Raw genomic sequence first — 16,653 nt, forward strand, 5'->3', positions numbered from 1 at the left:
TTTCTTTTCTTTTCTTTTCTTTTCTTTTCTTTTCTTTTCTTTTCTTTTTAATGCTAATTTATTTGTTTTGAGAGAGAAAGAGAGTGAGCAAGCGAGCTGGGGAGGGGCAGAGAGAGAGAGAGAGAGAGAGAGAGAATCCCAAGCAGACTCTGTGCTGTCAGCACAGAGCCCAGTGGAGCACTCCCATCTCAGGATCTGTGAGATCACTATCTGAGCTAAAATAAAAAGTCAGATGCTTAACTGACTGAGCTGCTCAGACGCCCCTCTCTCTTTCCTTTCTAAGCGAGAACAGTACCAGAAAAATTACCATGGGATCCCTTGTAAGAAATTTTTCTCACAAGGATATGTCATCTAGGAATTACTCAAGACATCCTTCCTTAGAAAGGTGTAACCATTGTCTGAGGAATGGGTATAATTTCCCTATTGAGTTTTAACTGCTGAGAAAAAAAAAATGTGATCCACTTCTGTGAATGAATGTCTGGGGAAGAAAGGGAGAATCAATGACTATCTACTTGGGTTTTGTCACTGATGTATTACCTCACTAATGGACCCTCCTCCTATCTGAGGCTAGGCAGAGCCCATGGCTGATGAAGATACTTTGTGGCAGCAAAAAGCAAAACAATAGAGGACTGAAGAGATAGTTTTCTTTTTTGCCTGAGGAGGTTAGAGGGACGGTTGACAACCCTCCCACTGCCGCATAAAACATACTGGGAATTATAAGAGAGAACACCCAAGAGGGATATAATGAACTCACTACTAATATGACATGCAGAATTGTGATTCCTAAGGTTAATAAAATAATATGACCAGCTTTAAAAGAAAAAATTTGTGGAATAGTCCAAATAAGTTATACAGATTTGGGGTCATCTCCATAATTTACATCTCCATATCAAAAACTCTCATCATGGCAGCTGGTGACTCCTACACGGAAGACAATAACTGGTCTGGGAAAATATGAAGTAGGGGATAACATTTTCTACCTTGCTATTTTATAAAGGACAAAATACATTTCTTTTTACACAAATTGGCCCTCTGAAAGCCTGGAATGCATCATGTATTTAAAGTCTGAAAAGGGCCTAAGGATTTGAGAACACCTAATCAACCAATTATGATCTATAGCAATTACTTTTAAATGTAAATTTCTATATAAGTGGCTCTGACTAGAGATATTCATCTCTGCCACTAGCCCTCATAATATGCAGTAATGAGAAGAAATACGCTCTGCATATTTAGTTTTCTGACAGGCATTATTTGATTGCCGTATTTCTCTTTCATCGGTTTAGGGCATTCTGTTCCAAGATGAATGAAAATGTGCTCTGCCAAAGGTTCCAGGGTGAGAGTTGGACTTGTAATATGTAGGAAGAAATTTAGGAGGTCATCATTCATAACAAACACAAAATGACCTTTGTGGCTAGATTTGTTGGATTCACAGAAAGAAAGCTTTGTACAAAACAAAGCAAAAAGTTGTAATCCTCTTCTGAAAAAACTAAACATGTAATTAGTTATTTTTTTAGCCCAAGTTCTTTAGAAAAATTTGTCCTGATGTATCTAGTGTGTGACGTTGTGTAGCAAAGAACTTTTAAAACAACAGTCTCTGAACTGCTTACCTCTACTCACGGCACCTTTAAATAGATGGCCATGTCCTGGCTCATCCAGGTGTGATCATAGGGGACGTAACAAAATTGATTGGTGTATGGATTTTTGCCAGAGTAACCTCTTTCTCAATCATTAACAAGATTTCTTACTTTGCTAGTGCATTTTCTTATTCTCACCCATTCTTTACAGGTGGTCTTTCTTGGACAGATTTTTCTTTGAGATTAATGGAAAATTGAGGATAGGTAATAGAGAAAGGACAAGACTTAACAAAATAAGTTTTCAATCTATTTACTAGGAGGGAAAAGGAAAAAAAAACATGAAATGTGGGAAAGAGAGATAAGGAGGAGTTAAAAACATGAGAGCAGATAATAGTGAAATTTGAAAGTATAGCAGGGATAAAGGACCTACAATGTGAATATAAACGAGAGAGACATCAAGAATTTGTTGTGATATAAATCTTCCTGTTACAGTAGTAAAGATTCAAGTTAAGTATTTATTATTTTGAATTTACATTTTGGTTTCTACACTGTCTCATTAACTGTAACAGGGCCCTAGGATTGGACCAGTTGTGTGATGTTTCTTGAGAGTTACCTATAGCCATTTTTCTAGGAGGTGTTTAATTGAGTACAGCAGTCTGCAAAGTTCAGATAGTCTTGCTATCTATTTTCAGTGAGTAAACTTTTACTGAAATACATCTCTGTTCATCGATTTACTTGTTGACTGTGGATGCTTTGACACTACTACATCAACAGAGGTGAGTGGTTGCAACAGAGACCTCTTGGCCTGAAAAACCAAAAATATTCATGGCCTTTTTCTTTATTTTTTTTTAAACTCTGTAATTTGAGATCATTTTAAATGCACACACAATTGTGAAGTATAATATGGAGATACCCAGGTAGTATGTACTCCCTTTTCCCCAGAAGGAGCATCTTTCAATATCACAGCCAGGATATTGGCATTATAAAGTCAATATAAAGAACAGTTCCATCACGAAAAGGATCCCTCGTGTTGCCACTTTATAGCCACATCTACTTTTTTCCCAGTCCAGACCCTCTCCTTCAATCTTGGAAACCACTAATCTCTTCTTCATTTCTATACTTTTGCCATTTTAAGAATACTATATGTATGGAATCGTAGGATATGTTACCTTTTGGGATTGACTTTTTTCACCTGGTATAATTCCCTGGAGATTTATCCAATTTGCTGTATCAAAATCACCTTCACTTTTGTTGTTGAGTTATATCCCATTTATGCATACACTATATTTAACCATTTACTCATTGAAGTACCTCTGGATAGTTTACAGCTTTCAGTTATTACTAATAAAGCTGCTTTGGATGTTTGTGTATAGGTTTTTTATAGCATAAGTTTTCATTTACTTGTGATAAATGCCCACGAGTGCAGTTTCTGGGTCATATAGTAGTTGAATGTTTAGCGTTTTTAAGAAACTGCCAAATAGTCTTCCAGAGTTTTTGAACCACTTGTAGTCCCATAAGCAATGTGTGAATGATCCCATTTCTCTGCAGCCTTGATGGCATTTGACGTTGTCACTATTTTTTATTTTAGTCATTCTGATAGGTGGTAGTGATACCTCATTGTGGTTTTAATTTGTAGTTCTGTAAGGGCTAAATATTTTAAATGTCTTTTCATATGCTTTTTTGTAATCATTATATGCTCTTTGGTGAAATGGTCATTCATTGCCTTTGCATACTTTCTAATTTGATTGCCTTTTTGTCTAACTTTTGACTCTTCTTTACATATTCCAGATACTAATGCATTGCCAGATATGTTGTTTGAAGATAGTTTCCCCCCTTCTATAACTTGTGTTTTCATCCTGTTAACAGGGTTATTTCATAGAGCTAAAGTTTGTCATTTTGATGAAGTCCACTTATCAATATTTCCTATATAAATCATGGTTTTGACATCAAGTTTAAGGATTCTTTGTCTAAATCCCAAACATTTTTTCTTACAATTTTTTTTCTGAAGTCTTATCTTCTTACATTTTACCTTTACATCTTTGATACATTTGGAGTTAATATTTTTAGAAGGTGAGAGTCTTGTTGAGATTATTTGTTTTAAGGTCTGTGGATGTCTAATTTCTCCAGAACCATTTGTTGATAAGGATGACCTGATGTTTAACAAAAAAGGTTTGCCAACCCTCAATGTAGGATTTTAAGAAATATTTTTAGAGATACCTGGGTGGCTAAGTTGGTTAGGCATCCAACTTCAGGTCAGGTCATGATCTCATGGTTTGTGAGTTCAAGTCCTGCTGCTTCGGATTCTGTGTCTCCCTCTCTCTGCCCCTTCACCGCTCATGCTCTGTCTCTCTCTTTCCCAAAAATAAATATTAAAAAGATTTTATAAATGTTTTTTAGAAAGTACACTATAGAAAGACAACCCAGTCTAATTTACTATATATCAATTTAACCATAATTATATTCAACGAAGTTTACAAAGATAAATTATGTAGTTTTCATTAAACTATTGGTCTTTTCTCACTACTAAATGAGCAAAAGAGACATTAAAACCAATAAAATAGTCCCTGATCGTGTCTGTTCCTTATTTTCTGTACTACTGTTGTTCTTGTTCAGTGGAACTTCTTCTGAGGGATCCATAGGCATTTTTCTTCTATATTGTACAGGAATTTGTCTTTATTGTACCAGGACTTTTTAAGCCTCACAAACACTTTTTTTAAAAATGTCTATACTTGTCGGCGCCTGTCTATACTTGTCGGCTCAGTCGGTTAAGCGTCTGACTTCTGCTCAGGTCATGATCTCGCAGTCAGTGAGTTTGGGTCCTGCATCGGGCTCTGTGCTAACAGCTCAGAGCCTGGAGCCTGCTTCAGATTCTGTGTCTCCCTCGCTCTCTGCTCCATCTCCGCTCGCGCTCTGTCTCTCTCTGCCTCTCAAAGATGAATACATGTTTAAAAAAATTTAAAAAAATAAAAATAAAATAAAAATGTCTATACTTGTTTGTGTTTAAAGTTCACTTTGACCTCTGGGTCTTTTATCACCATATATTCCACTGCGTGCATGAAGCTCTGAAACGTGCACTTGGCCTGCTTCAGTTATGTATGCAAGATGCCTTTACCTCTTCTACTCTGAGTGTTCTGGTATCTTGCATTCAGATCCCCTTACTGCCTTACACTGGAGGAAAAGCATTATGACTACTTGGTAAAATGGATAGCCTCAGATAAAAAAGGTGGATATCATGACACTTTTTGAGTGAACTTTATTATTAACCCTTTCCATTTCAGCTATATCCCTCCAAAAGATATTCCAAGTCAAGAATTTTAATGATCAGTGTTATGAAGGTCATAGTCTTATTATGAAATAATTTATTTATGCCAAGAAAATGGACTTTTAAGAGTGAGTTTTCTGGATACCCAAGGTTGTAAGCACCACAACTTTCTTTCACTTTATGTTTTTTAAGTTTATTTATTTAATTTTGAGACAGAGAGTGTGTGTGTGCATGCAAGCAGGGGAGGGGCAAAGAGAGAGGAAGAGAGAGAGGATCCCAAGCAGACTCCAAGCTCAATGTAGAGCCATATGTAGGACTCAATCTCATGACTGTAAGATCATGACCTGATCTGAAATTAAGAGTCCCAAGCTTAACTGGTTGAGCCACCCAGGCACCCCCTATCACTTTAAACATTGACATGAAAATCTTTCCTAAAGGAACCTGACTTCTCCCTGTCTTCTTCAACACAAGATGCTGCATGAAATCTACCTTCCTTTGAGATCCAGGAATCATTCTTGTGTTATTATAACATCCCATATTGTCTCAGATGCTAACACAGTGATTTCCTCAATAGCCACAGAAATATAAGCAGGATGTTCACCTCTCCACTAATGATTCCCTGAATGATGGAATGTTGCAATCTTAGAACTGATTTCAATAGTTTTACCATTTCTGCTTCCACTCACACCTTGCTGCTTTTGGCTCTGGCACTCCCCACATGCTGTTTCTACTTTGCTATGGGAGGTGGGGTTAGGATTAGAATAATTACAACTTTATTTTTTAGAATAATTTATTATGTTATAATAATTCTTACTGAAATAAAATAAAATTTGTCCTGTAAAAAGTTCATTGGATTAAAAAAATCTTGCTATCATCTTTTGCAGCCAACAAATGAAAAAAAAGGAAGGAACTAAGAAACATACATTCTGTTAAACATTATGACTATATAAAAGTTATCCTGGGAGCACCTAGGTGGCTCAGTTGGTTGAGTTTCTTACTTTGGCTCAGGTCATGATTTTGTGGTTGGTGAGTTTGAGCCCCGCATCGGGGTCTATGGTGACAGCTCAGAGCCTGGAGTCTGCTTTGGATTCTGTGTCTCCTTCTCTCTCTGCCCCTCCCCGTCTCATGCTCTGTCTCTCTCTCTCTCTCAAGAATAAGTAAATATTTTTAAAAAATTTAAAAATTAGCCTGCCTAGTCTTAATGAACTTCTAATTTAGTAATAGAACTATGAACTGCCACTAGTTTTCCACTTTCCATTGTTTCTCTACATCATTGTGTTTCCTTCTCCTCTTGAAGTCTGCCTCTGGCATTATGTGCTAAGTGTAACTCGGATACATGCACAAGTGCATGTATATATACTTGTGTATATATGTATACTTGTGCAGGAGGATACATGCACAAGTGCCTACACAATTCAAAAGAAGCTCATACCACTTCCTTTTATCAAGGCAGATAATATTAAAAAAATAAATGCCAAAATATTGCTATCAAGGCTGATAGAATTTAAAGCTTACATTTAACATATAAACGATTTTAACATAAAATGTAACACATGATGATGGCCATATAGCTGACATGATAATTACATAATTCATACAAATTATAGCCAGTATAAGTGTGGGATCAGGTAATGGGATATATGATAAAGGATGTGTGATGAGTATGTTATCCTTTATTCCTACAAGTGTTATCAGTCCTGCAAGCGTATCTCCAGTTTTAGAGACAATGTCAAAACTCTTTCAAAACTTCAGGAGTTTGAGTTCCAAGCTGATGGCTCTCCTTTGACCTATTAGGTGAACTTCAGGTTAGCCTTTATGAAGCTGAGGGTCTAATGTAGAGTATAAGGTCCACAAAGAAGTATACCCCAAGAGTCCCACGGATAATCCACTAGGGGCATAGGTAACATACAAAAATAATTTCAAAATTGACAGGAATATAACCACGGGCTTCTTGAATACATGAGTGAAGCAGAATAGAAAGAAGACACTGAAGCAGGTAGGGAGATGGGATGCTTCAGATGGAATCCTCCTTGCTGCTGTGCATGATGCCTCTAAGGCCCTCTAGGGCCAATGTAGACTTTCTGAGTTAGTACATAACAGAAGTGACTCCTGGAGAGGATGAATTCTGACAGGTACCTCTATAAGTGCAAATTCAAATGGAGATATTACAAATTACGCACTTAGACTCTCACATAGTGGTTTGGAGGATGAGCTTTAAATTCAGGTAGACCTGGGCTCGTATTCTGGTTGTGAAATAACTCACGATGTATTGGACATTTTTGAGCAAATATATTTCATCGTCTGTAAAGTGAGTTTATTATTACAGCCTACTTTATAGGAGTTTTGTGTAAATTGAATGTGATTCTTCATATAGAACATTTCATACCGTACCTGGCACAAAATAAGCTTATAAGGTCCACATTATTATGATTATTATTGACATCTCAGTTTAGCTCTTAACATTTTTTTAATGTTTTTATTTATTTTTGAGACAGAGAGAGACAGAGCATAAGCAGGGGAGGGCAGAGAGAGAGGGAGACACAGAATCTGAAGCAGGCTCCAGGCTCTGAGCTGTCAGCACAGAGCCCGACGCGGGGCTCGAACTCACCGATTGTGAGATCATGACCTGAGCTGAAGTTGGACACTTAACCGACTGAGCCACCCAGGCACCCCAGCTCTTAACATTTTAATAAGGTGGATCTTTGCTAAGACATGGATAGGTATAACAGTGACTAGTTATAATTTGTTAGAATTTTGTAGTTCATTAATTGATGAGTAGACTTATTTAGCAAATACTTATTTAACATTTATTATATTCAGAGATTCTACACATGTAAAGGACTAAGTTCTTTAAAAGTAGTTCTTATTTTTATTTTTACAAGTATCTTTGCTTTATTCTATGATGTTTATTTTCATACAGATCCTCACCTTTGCATTTCTGTTGGTTTATGAAAAGGTCAAGATTTTTAAATAGTTCAGTTTTCCTCAAAACTGAGGAAGGTCCTATTTTTAGTAGTTGACAGAAGTATCGATTGAAGGTAGTAGTGTCATTTCCCCAGAGTGTCATGCTTCGATTATGATAATGAACCAATGATTCAGGTGCCAAAGCCAGATTGTGCCTACCAATGTCTTCGACATTCAGCCGAGTCACAGCCTTGTCTTAAAGGTGTGCTTCTATCAGCTAAGAAGGCAGCTGGTGATGCTTTCAAGTCACTCTCCTTTGCAATGGTCCCATGCAACTTGGAGCTTGAGTCTCAATGGACAAGGTGGAAACCCATGGGGAAATGTCTTGCCCTGATAAAGCCTAAAGGAATAGAAATGCAGGGGTGCCTTCTGCTTCTCCTATCAAAATGACATAACAACAGTGGTGGGCACTTTTCAAGATGTGGCGCTGCATAAAAGTAGGATGCCTGGCGTTTTCCACTGACTTGTTTCACATGTATTAAGATGAGGAATTGCTTTTCTCAGAGCATCTATGCAAATGGGAGCAAATAATCCTCCACAGGAACTAGAATCCAAGTTTATCTTCTAAGGAAAAAATATCTACATGTAAAATAAATCCATCAGAATTGGTAACTATTGCATTTTAATGACAAGAAAGTTGGCCCATATTTTAACAGGTTAAACATTAGTTTTGACAAGTTGTTGCAGGAAGGCAATTTTCGCAAGAGACATTGAAAAAGAGAAGCTAAATGGAAAATTAAGAGAAAAAAAGGAAGCTGGAGACATTATATATTTAAACACAATGTCCATATTCTTAAGTTTAACAATGGCGTACAACTAAGCCTGGTAGAAGAATCCAGTGCTAAGCATTCAAAGACGTTTCACCAATTAGCAGGATTTTTCAACCTCAGCAGTCCTGACATTTTGCAACAGATAACTAACTGCTTGTTGTTGAAGGCTTCCCTGTGTAATGCAGGACAGTCAGTGGCATTCCTAGTCTTCACCTACTAGGTGCATTAGCAATCCTCACCCTCAAAATATGACTCCAGACATCGCCACATTCCACTGGCGTGGAGAACAAAAGAATCCTCATAATGGTAAAAACATCTAAAACGTGATAAAAGAAGGCCCACTGGCAAAGCAAACAACAGAGCAATAAATAACGGGATTTAGTGAGGTTCAAGGCTTGGCCTCTATTCAAGCTCAGAATCTGTAGTTAAGTTACTTAAAAGTTTTGGGGCACCTGGGTGGCTCAGTCAGTTGAACGTCTGACTTCGGCTCAGGTCAGGATCTCATGGTTTGTGGGTTCAAGCCCCGCTTCAGGATCTGTGCTGACAGTTCAGTGCCTGGAGGCTGCTTTGGATTCTGTGTCTCCTCTCTTTTGCTCCTCCTGCTCACGCTCTCTCTCTCAAAAATGAATAAACATTTAAAAAAAAGTTAAAAAAAAGGTTCTGAGATGTAGTATCCTAATATGTACAAGGGTTATGACACATCACTAGTATACAGGCTTTTGATAAACCAAATGAGATAATATACTACATGAAAAGCATTCTATATAGACTGACATATTAGTGTTGTTAATTTTTTTCATTAGATGTATGTCTGTATGCGTGTTGTATGTGTTGTGTGTGGGCCTGCGTGCACACATATGTACAGTGGAGTACATAAAAATACTCCCTTGCATATCAGTCCACTGGTTTGTTTTGGAGTTGTAGTATTTAAGAAAGCTTTTTTGTTTTGTTTTGTTTTTTTGTTTTTTTGACTCAAAAAATTTTTTCCCTTTATAAAGTTTACGCATTGATTCCTGTTCTGACTTCTAGAGCAGCTTACAATGTCTATTCACTGTTCAATAAGATAGTTGGTAGGGACTCCTGGGTGACTCAGTTGGTTAAGTGTCAGACTTCAGCTCGGATCATGATCTCACGGTTTAGAGCCCCACATGGGGCTCTGTGCTGGCAGCTCAGAGCCTGGAGCCTGCTTCAGATTCTGTTTCTCCCTGTCTCTCTGCCCCTCCCCCGCTCATGCTCTGTCTCTCTCTCTCTCTGTCTCTCTGTCTCTCAAAAATAAAATAGATATTAAAACAATAAAAAAATAAGATAGTTGGTAAAATTCTAGGACACTGGTCTTCTGTGTTGCCTTAATTGTTGCTATTATTGCATGTGTCACAAAACCTTCAGCTGCCAAAAATTTGTATTTTATTTAGTTTCATGTGAATGTATGGTTAGATTATTCTCTGAAAATGACCCTGAGAGATGGATATGGGTGTTGCTTTAATTACTATTAATAGTAATATTAATATTAATAAAATAATAATAATTGACTACTTTATTTCTGTCACTAAGAAGAGTACTTTTCATGTGAACTTCTTTCTTCACAGCAGTCTTATGATGTATGTGTTCATTATCCTCATTTTCTGTTTTGTTGGTTAGGAAACAGAAGCATAGAATGGTTATAAAACTCTTCCATAATAATGTCTGAAGTAGCCAAAGCCAGTAATAAAACCAAATTTTATCTGGGACCAAAGCTTGCCCTGTTAACCACTTGGTGTTTTCTCCTGTCTGGCCAGCCTCTTTCAGGAAGTGGGTACTAACGCCAGAACCAGGAGGGCATTTCCTTAAGGTCTGAATTAAGTTTCCTGTGCTGGTCACAGGAACAGGATGTAGCGTGGGAGACAACTCCCACACCAGGCCAGCACGAGCCTTCCAAATGGGCTGCATTTTGTCTCTAACAGACATCCAGGTGGCCTTCCATGTTCCTTGGTTATTTCTCTTTGAGGATGGTTTTGTTCTCTCTTAATCCTTAAGAAAGGTAGTTTTTAAATTATATGCTAATGTAGTTTCTGTTGAATAATGGATAAAGTAAAAGGTCTTTTTTGTTGTTGTTCATTGGGTTGCTTCAGTTTTGTCCTTGGCTAACCTACATCTGAGAATAAAGAGAAGTACTCTGGAGAGTGCTCAGAAGTAGCAGCCCCTGTGTAAACTCGAAGACTGTGTAAACTCAAAGATGCATGCGTGCACTCACACGCACACGCATCCCACAAAGGGAAGAATTCTCTTTTTGTGATCCCTAGAAGAGTGCTTCTGAATCTCCGTTGAAAAACTCTTTATTATTATTTATTTATTTTTATTTCCAGTCTTTTTCAGGCTGATACTTTGGTAAAATATATATTAAAAAAATGACAGAGCAATGAAATTAAAATATGATACATAAAATAAAAGCCCACACCTTCTATTGTTGCATTCAAGGAACATAAATTTATTCTGTCAAATTGCTATACAAGTGTCTAAACATGATCAATTTCTGTTGTTATAGCAATTACTTTGTGTAGCTCTTTTGCAGAAGGTTTTGTTTCAGAGAATGGCACATGAACATGTTGTATATAAAAGATATGTTACAAAATAGCTTGATTTTAAGTATGTTTCTTATTTCTAAGCCCTGAAAAGGAAGAGCTGTGGCAAATGGAAAACAGATGTCAGAAAAGAGAAGCAATGGGACCAGTCAGGGGAAAAGGTGTAAGTCTTTGTTTCCTTTGCAACTAACTTTTTTTTTTTAATATTCTTTATTTTTTTCACCTTTCTCCTTTTTTTTCTCATTTATATTCCTTATTTCCTAGTTGTAATTCTTCTCTTGACTACTTGTTTTCTTTGATACCAATACCCCTTCTCTTTTTTTCTCTCATTTTCCCCCTTCCTTTTTTGCTGATACAGGAAATATTTCAAATATCAAAAAATATCAGGAGAAATATGGGAAAATGCCCATGAAACTGCCCTAGTTTTTAAAGTATTAATAATTTGTTATAAATTTGTCATGATTTTCTGAGAAAATAAAATATTGTGTACATAGAGAAAAATAGTTTAAATCCCTTTTCATCTCTCTCTGGGTAACTGTTATACTGAAGTTGAAAAAAAATTCTTTTCTCCTACATGTTAGGTTTTACTCCATAAGACCCTCTCAAAGACCAACACATATGACTGTTTTATTATTTTTTAATATTGTTCAAAATTGATGGCATGATGCACATGAAAATATCCTTTGTTAAGTTCAGTACTGTGTTGGTGAATCACTGAAGCTGGTACATGTAGATTGAGTTACTTTATGGTTGTTGGTACTTAGTATTCCATTCCATGGATATGACACAATTTGGGTATTCCATTAGTTATTCCTCTTAGATGGAGGTTAATTAAAAAAAGATTTGCTAAGATAAATACTGTTGCAAACTGTATCTTTGTGCATGTCTCTATACGGACTTCTGGAAGAGTTTTTCTGGCAGACAGCAAAGGTTGACACCAGATACTGGCAAGAAATTCTCTACAAAGAACTTACGAAAATGTGCATGATCACTATTCCCTCATTTTATCAAGCCTTGATGTTGTCAGTTTCCTTCAATTCTTCGTAATCTAATGGGAGAGAAATATTACCTTTTTAAGATTGGCATTTCCCTAATTACTACTGAGATTGATATTCTTTGTACATTCATTGTCCAAACGGGATTCTTTATCTGAGTGTTACTTATTCTTTGTTGGTTCATTTTTTTTTTACTGGATCATTAGTTTGTTTTTAATTAATTTGTATGAGTTCTTCAAATGTGAGAGTCATCAATTGTTTCTCTGTGATATGGTTACAAGTGTCTTCTCCTAGACTTTTTCTTGTTTGGGGGCTTGGTAAGTGCTGTCCTTTGTTCTCAAGGAAAGTATTTAGCTTATAGGGACATAAACTTATCAATCTCTTCCTTCATATTGGCACTTTTTATGGATGCTTTAGAAAATCTTACTCTGTAGTGGTATCCTAGGCATATGTTGTTCTAAGAGTTTTAGAGGATGTTTAAACATTTCAATGTATAATCCACCTGAAATTAATTTTGGGTCTCTTTACTTTTCAATCTTCTATTTTATTGTATTTACATTTCCTCAGTGCTCTCATTCATTTCTCCTCTCCTTACTTCTTTATATCCTTCAAAACCTATCCACCTATAAGGATATTTGTTTAAATTTTTTTTCCATATTTTTTTAATTCCTAGAAAAATGTCCTGGGTTTTTTTCCCCCCTAGAATGCTGTTGTTTACGGTTCCTGTTCTAAATATTTTAGCTTTCTTCATTATGTTCATAGTGCAGGTTTGTCCTTAGCATCCCTGTGCAGACTAGAAATATGAAAGATGGAGAATTGAATGAAAAGTTAGTACTGAAGAAATTTCTCCTTGCTTTTTAAATGTTAGGTAAGAATGCCTTACCTTGTATTCTTCCACTGACAGATGAATACATTCTTAATACAAATGTATTGCCCTCTCAGTAATTACTCAGAACTTTAATATAACTTGCCTAATTTGATTCTTGGAACAACCTTATGAGAGTCCTGTTATTCTCGATGTTTGATACACAAACTTCCAGCCTCAATTCCCTGGGCACTTGTTGCTAACTCTTCCCTTTCCATCACACTTAAGAAAACAAAAGCCATGAATAAGAGAAGTATACATCCAGTGGATTAGATTAAAAATGAGTTAGAAAAAAGAACCCCTATTTACCATTTATAAAAGCTTTGACATTTTTGACAATGCATGGCATTTAAAATAAAAATCCAAAAGAAAATCATTCCCCTCCCAAATTATACAAAAATATTTCAAAGACTGATTTTAAAACATAACATACAGCTCTAATCCTTAGAAGTTGTTTATTAGAAACAAATTTCTGATGAAGAAGTAATTGGTAAATGGTTCTTCAGTAAATTGATTGCAAAAGACAAATCTTCAGAAAAGTAGACATTCTGTTCATTGGTATTTTCGCAAATTGACTTTGACTGATTGCTTTTAATACAGAGTACTTGCTGTACTGGTCAAGTTTCCTCTGCACAAGTAGAACATACTCTCATTTATTCTAGTCTTCCTGAAGCTAGTTGTATTCATTTATCTTACTTGCCTTTTCCCATCAGCACTGAGCTTGCAATCTTTGTCTCACGCTATTTTAAACATAATCAACTGATTTGGATTTTAAAAATGTACTTTGCTACTGTTCAAGAACTGAACACATCATTTTAATGTCAGAGATGCCGATGGTTGAAAAGGAGTTAGTTTACTGTAGTTAAACACCATTTTATAGTAATAACCAGTCTCAAACTTAGTAACACTAGCCTCTTTGAAATGGAAGATACGCTGCTTTTTTTATGAGATGATCTAAGGTGCTCTCAACTTATTTTTTACTGGGTAATTTTGAATTTGTGACCAGCTAAACATATAAATTGTTACCATATTATAAGGTATCCTTTTTCCTGAACTTATTAATTTTTTTGATGTTATAGGATGAAATCTGTTTTGTTGTACCTCCTTCTAACTTAAATCACTTATCTGGTTAAGATTTTGCCAATTTATTTAAATATGTGCATGATTCAATGAAACACAATATTGGCAATCCATAATATATAATGTATTTTTTCATGTATCCATGACATTAGGTTTAGAACATTAGGATTTGAAAGAATCTTTGAAACCATTTTGTTCAAATTTGTCATACATTGTATTTCTTGTAAAGCCCTTCCAAGCGGTCAATATCATCTCACCTCACTTCATTCTAGCATCTAAGAAGGCCATGTTTTTGAAGGAAAACGTGGGTTTGGAAATGAAGTAGCTACGTTGAATTCTATTTCCATTACTAGTTTCATTACAGATTCCATTTTGTCTTTTAGCCTAGTTTCTTTAGATGTGAGAATGGACATAATTAAACACCTGGAGTATTATTGCAAACATTATGCCAGATAAGGAAGCAAATGCTATACATGTAATTAGCAATCAATAAATATTATTCCTACTTAAATTTCTTGACAACTGCAGTTAGTGTGATGCAAAAGATGAACATCTATATGTATGAGTTGGTGAGCCCCTTCAGATGAAACAATCTCCCTTAAAAATAGTGCAAGGGTATGTAAGTGATGAAACATGGAATCTATCCCAAAAAACTGAGAGCACACTTTACACGCTGTATGTTAGTATATTTCTTTTTTTTTTAAATTACGTTTCTTTATTTTTGAGAGGCAGAGAGAGACAGAGCGCAAGTGGGGGAGGAGCAGAGAGAAAGGGAGACACAGAGAGAGAGGGAGACACAGAATCTGAAGCAGTCTCCAGGCTCTGAGTTGTCAGCACAGAGCCCAATGCAGGCCTCAAACTCATGAACCGTGAGATCATGACCTGAGCCAAAGTTGGATGCTCAACTGACTGAGCCACCCAGATGCCCTGACAGTAAATTTTATTTAAAAATATAGTGCAAGGGTAGGAGCTAGCAATTTCAGATGTTAAATGGGACAGCAACAGAGCTGCACGTGACTTAGATTGAGAATAAATGTGAAAATTACAGGCACCTCTTCGCATCCCCAGCCATGTTGACATAGGAGGCTGTCTGTTTCAAGAGTAAATTTACTTTGTTGAGGGGTAATCAATGCTGGAAAGCTGAGCATCGGTGTTGAGAAGCTCTATTTTCCTTGATCAGTGTCTAGAAAGACATATTGACAGCTTGTTCCACTTTGTTGTCATAGAAAGAAAGGTGATACAGGCAATGCTCAATGAAGATTGCTCAGGAAATAAATTGGGCATCAAACAGCCCACAGGTAGATGATGCCTTCCTGAGCCTCTGTATGCTTGATGCATTAGGAAGGTAAATTGAATAGGCATTTTCAAACTGTAAAAATGATCATATTGTTTTCTGAACCCTTTCTAATGAGCCCTATTAGTGAAAACATTCTCCACTGTGTATTATTTCTCAGGCCTTCAGCAGTGAGCCAATTACCTTTGAAATGGAACTGGCAGGAGAAATCTTCCAATGGCAGCACATCAATACTACACATAGAGTGGCGCACAGACTTCTGTGCCTTGTTCCCCTAACTATGGTCTGTGGACCATCCAATGGCCATCACCTGGCAGCTTTGAGAAAGATATAATCTAATGGCCCACACCAGACCTCTTGGATCAGAAGTGGTATTTTTGCAAGATCCCCAGATGAGTCCTATGCATGTAAAACACTAAGAAGCTCAACTAGATCACACACACACACACACACACACACACACACATGCACACACACAAACACACACACACAATTTTGATATGATAATTCAGACATAGGACTCAGGAGTCTGCATTTTTTACAAGGCAAGTTGTCTTCAGGTCACACTTTGAGTCTTTTCATAATGCAATCACTCTACCTTTACAGTGTGGGCATTTCTTTTCCTCTGGGAAAATTTGGAAGACTGGAAACTTAAGGTGTCTATATTTACCGGTCAGTCCAATGGCATCACTATGTGCACAGTTGATAAATGTACTTTAATATCTAGCCTTGAAAGTAACAGTGGTATATATACTTGTTTATGTGTACGTGCATACACATGCACATACATTCACTTTGGTTTTATTTTGTAAATTCTCTAGACACCTGGAAAGAATCCACTACAGTAACAGAAACATGATTTTTTGGAGAGAATAAAGCTCTGCTAAATAAATGAACACATTTTGTTAAATGTTGGAAGCCCCCCTGCCCCAGAGTCTCTGAATATGCCGGTAGAAGCAGCACTTGTCTCTGCAAAGTAAATCGATTGTGTTTAATCAAATTACTCCAGGGAGATTCACCAGCTAGAATGCAGTGGGAAGTGACCTTATGTCAGGGTTCCCATTTGCTTGCTAATGCTTGCTTTTCTGTGTGTGTGTGTTTAGGAGGAGTGCTGAAAAACAATTGATTTTGGAATATCTATGCCAATCTTCATTCCCAACTATGGAAAGCCCTGCCAAGTCTGAAAGGAAAAAAAGAGCAGAATCAGAATTAAAGGAGAAGGAGAAGAAATGCATTACCATGGAGAGAAACCTAGAGGAAATACACAGAGAAAATGTGCAAAAGAGTAAGT

The 16,653-nt window shown here is 36.6% G+C and overlaps 1 protein-coding gene across 1 annotated transcript in view; it reads right to left on the reverse strand.

The window, feature by feature from the left end:
- The window catches only part of LOC125930378 (uncharacterized), a 73,444-nt gene extending 62,948 nt beyond the window's left edge, over window positions 1–10,496 (reverse strand). Inside the window, 3 exon segments of the mRNA XM_049642240.1 lie at window positions 7,960–8,089; window positions 8,810–8,886; window positions 10,309–10,496. Of these exon segments, the coding sequence (XP_049498197.1) occupies window positions 7,960–8,089; window positions 8,810–8,886; window positions 10,309–10,496 (395 nt within the window).
- Window positions 10,497–16,653: the final 6,157 nt, after the last annotated feature.

Source organism: Panthera uncia, chromosome A2, assembly GCF_023721935.1.
Source record: "Panthera uncia isolate 11264 chromosome A2, Puncia_PCG_1.0, whole genome shotgun sequence".
Classification (NCBI taxonomy): domain Eukaryota; kingdom Metazoa; phylum Chordata; class Mammalia; order Carnivora; family Felidae; genus Panthera; species Panthera uncia.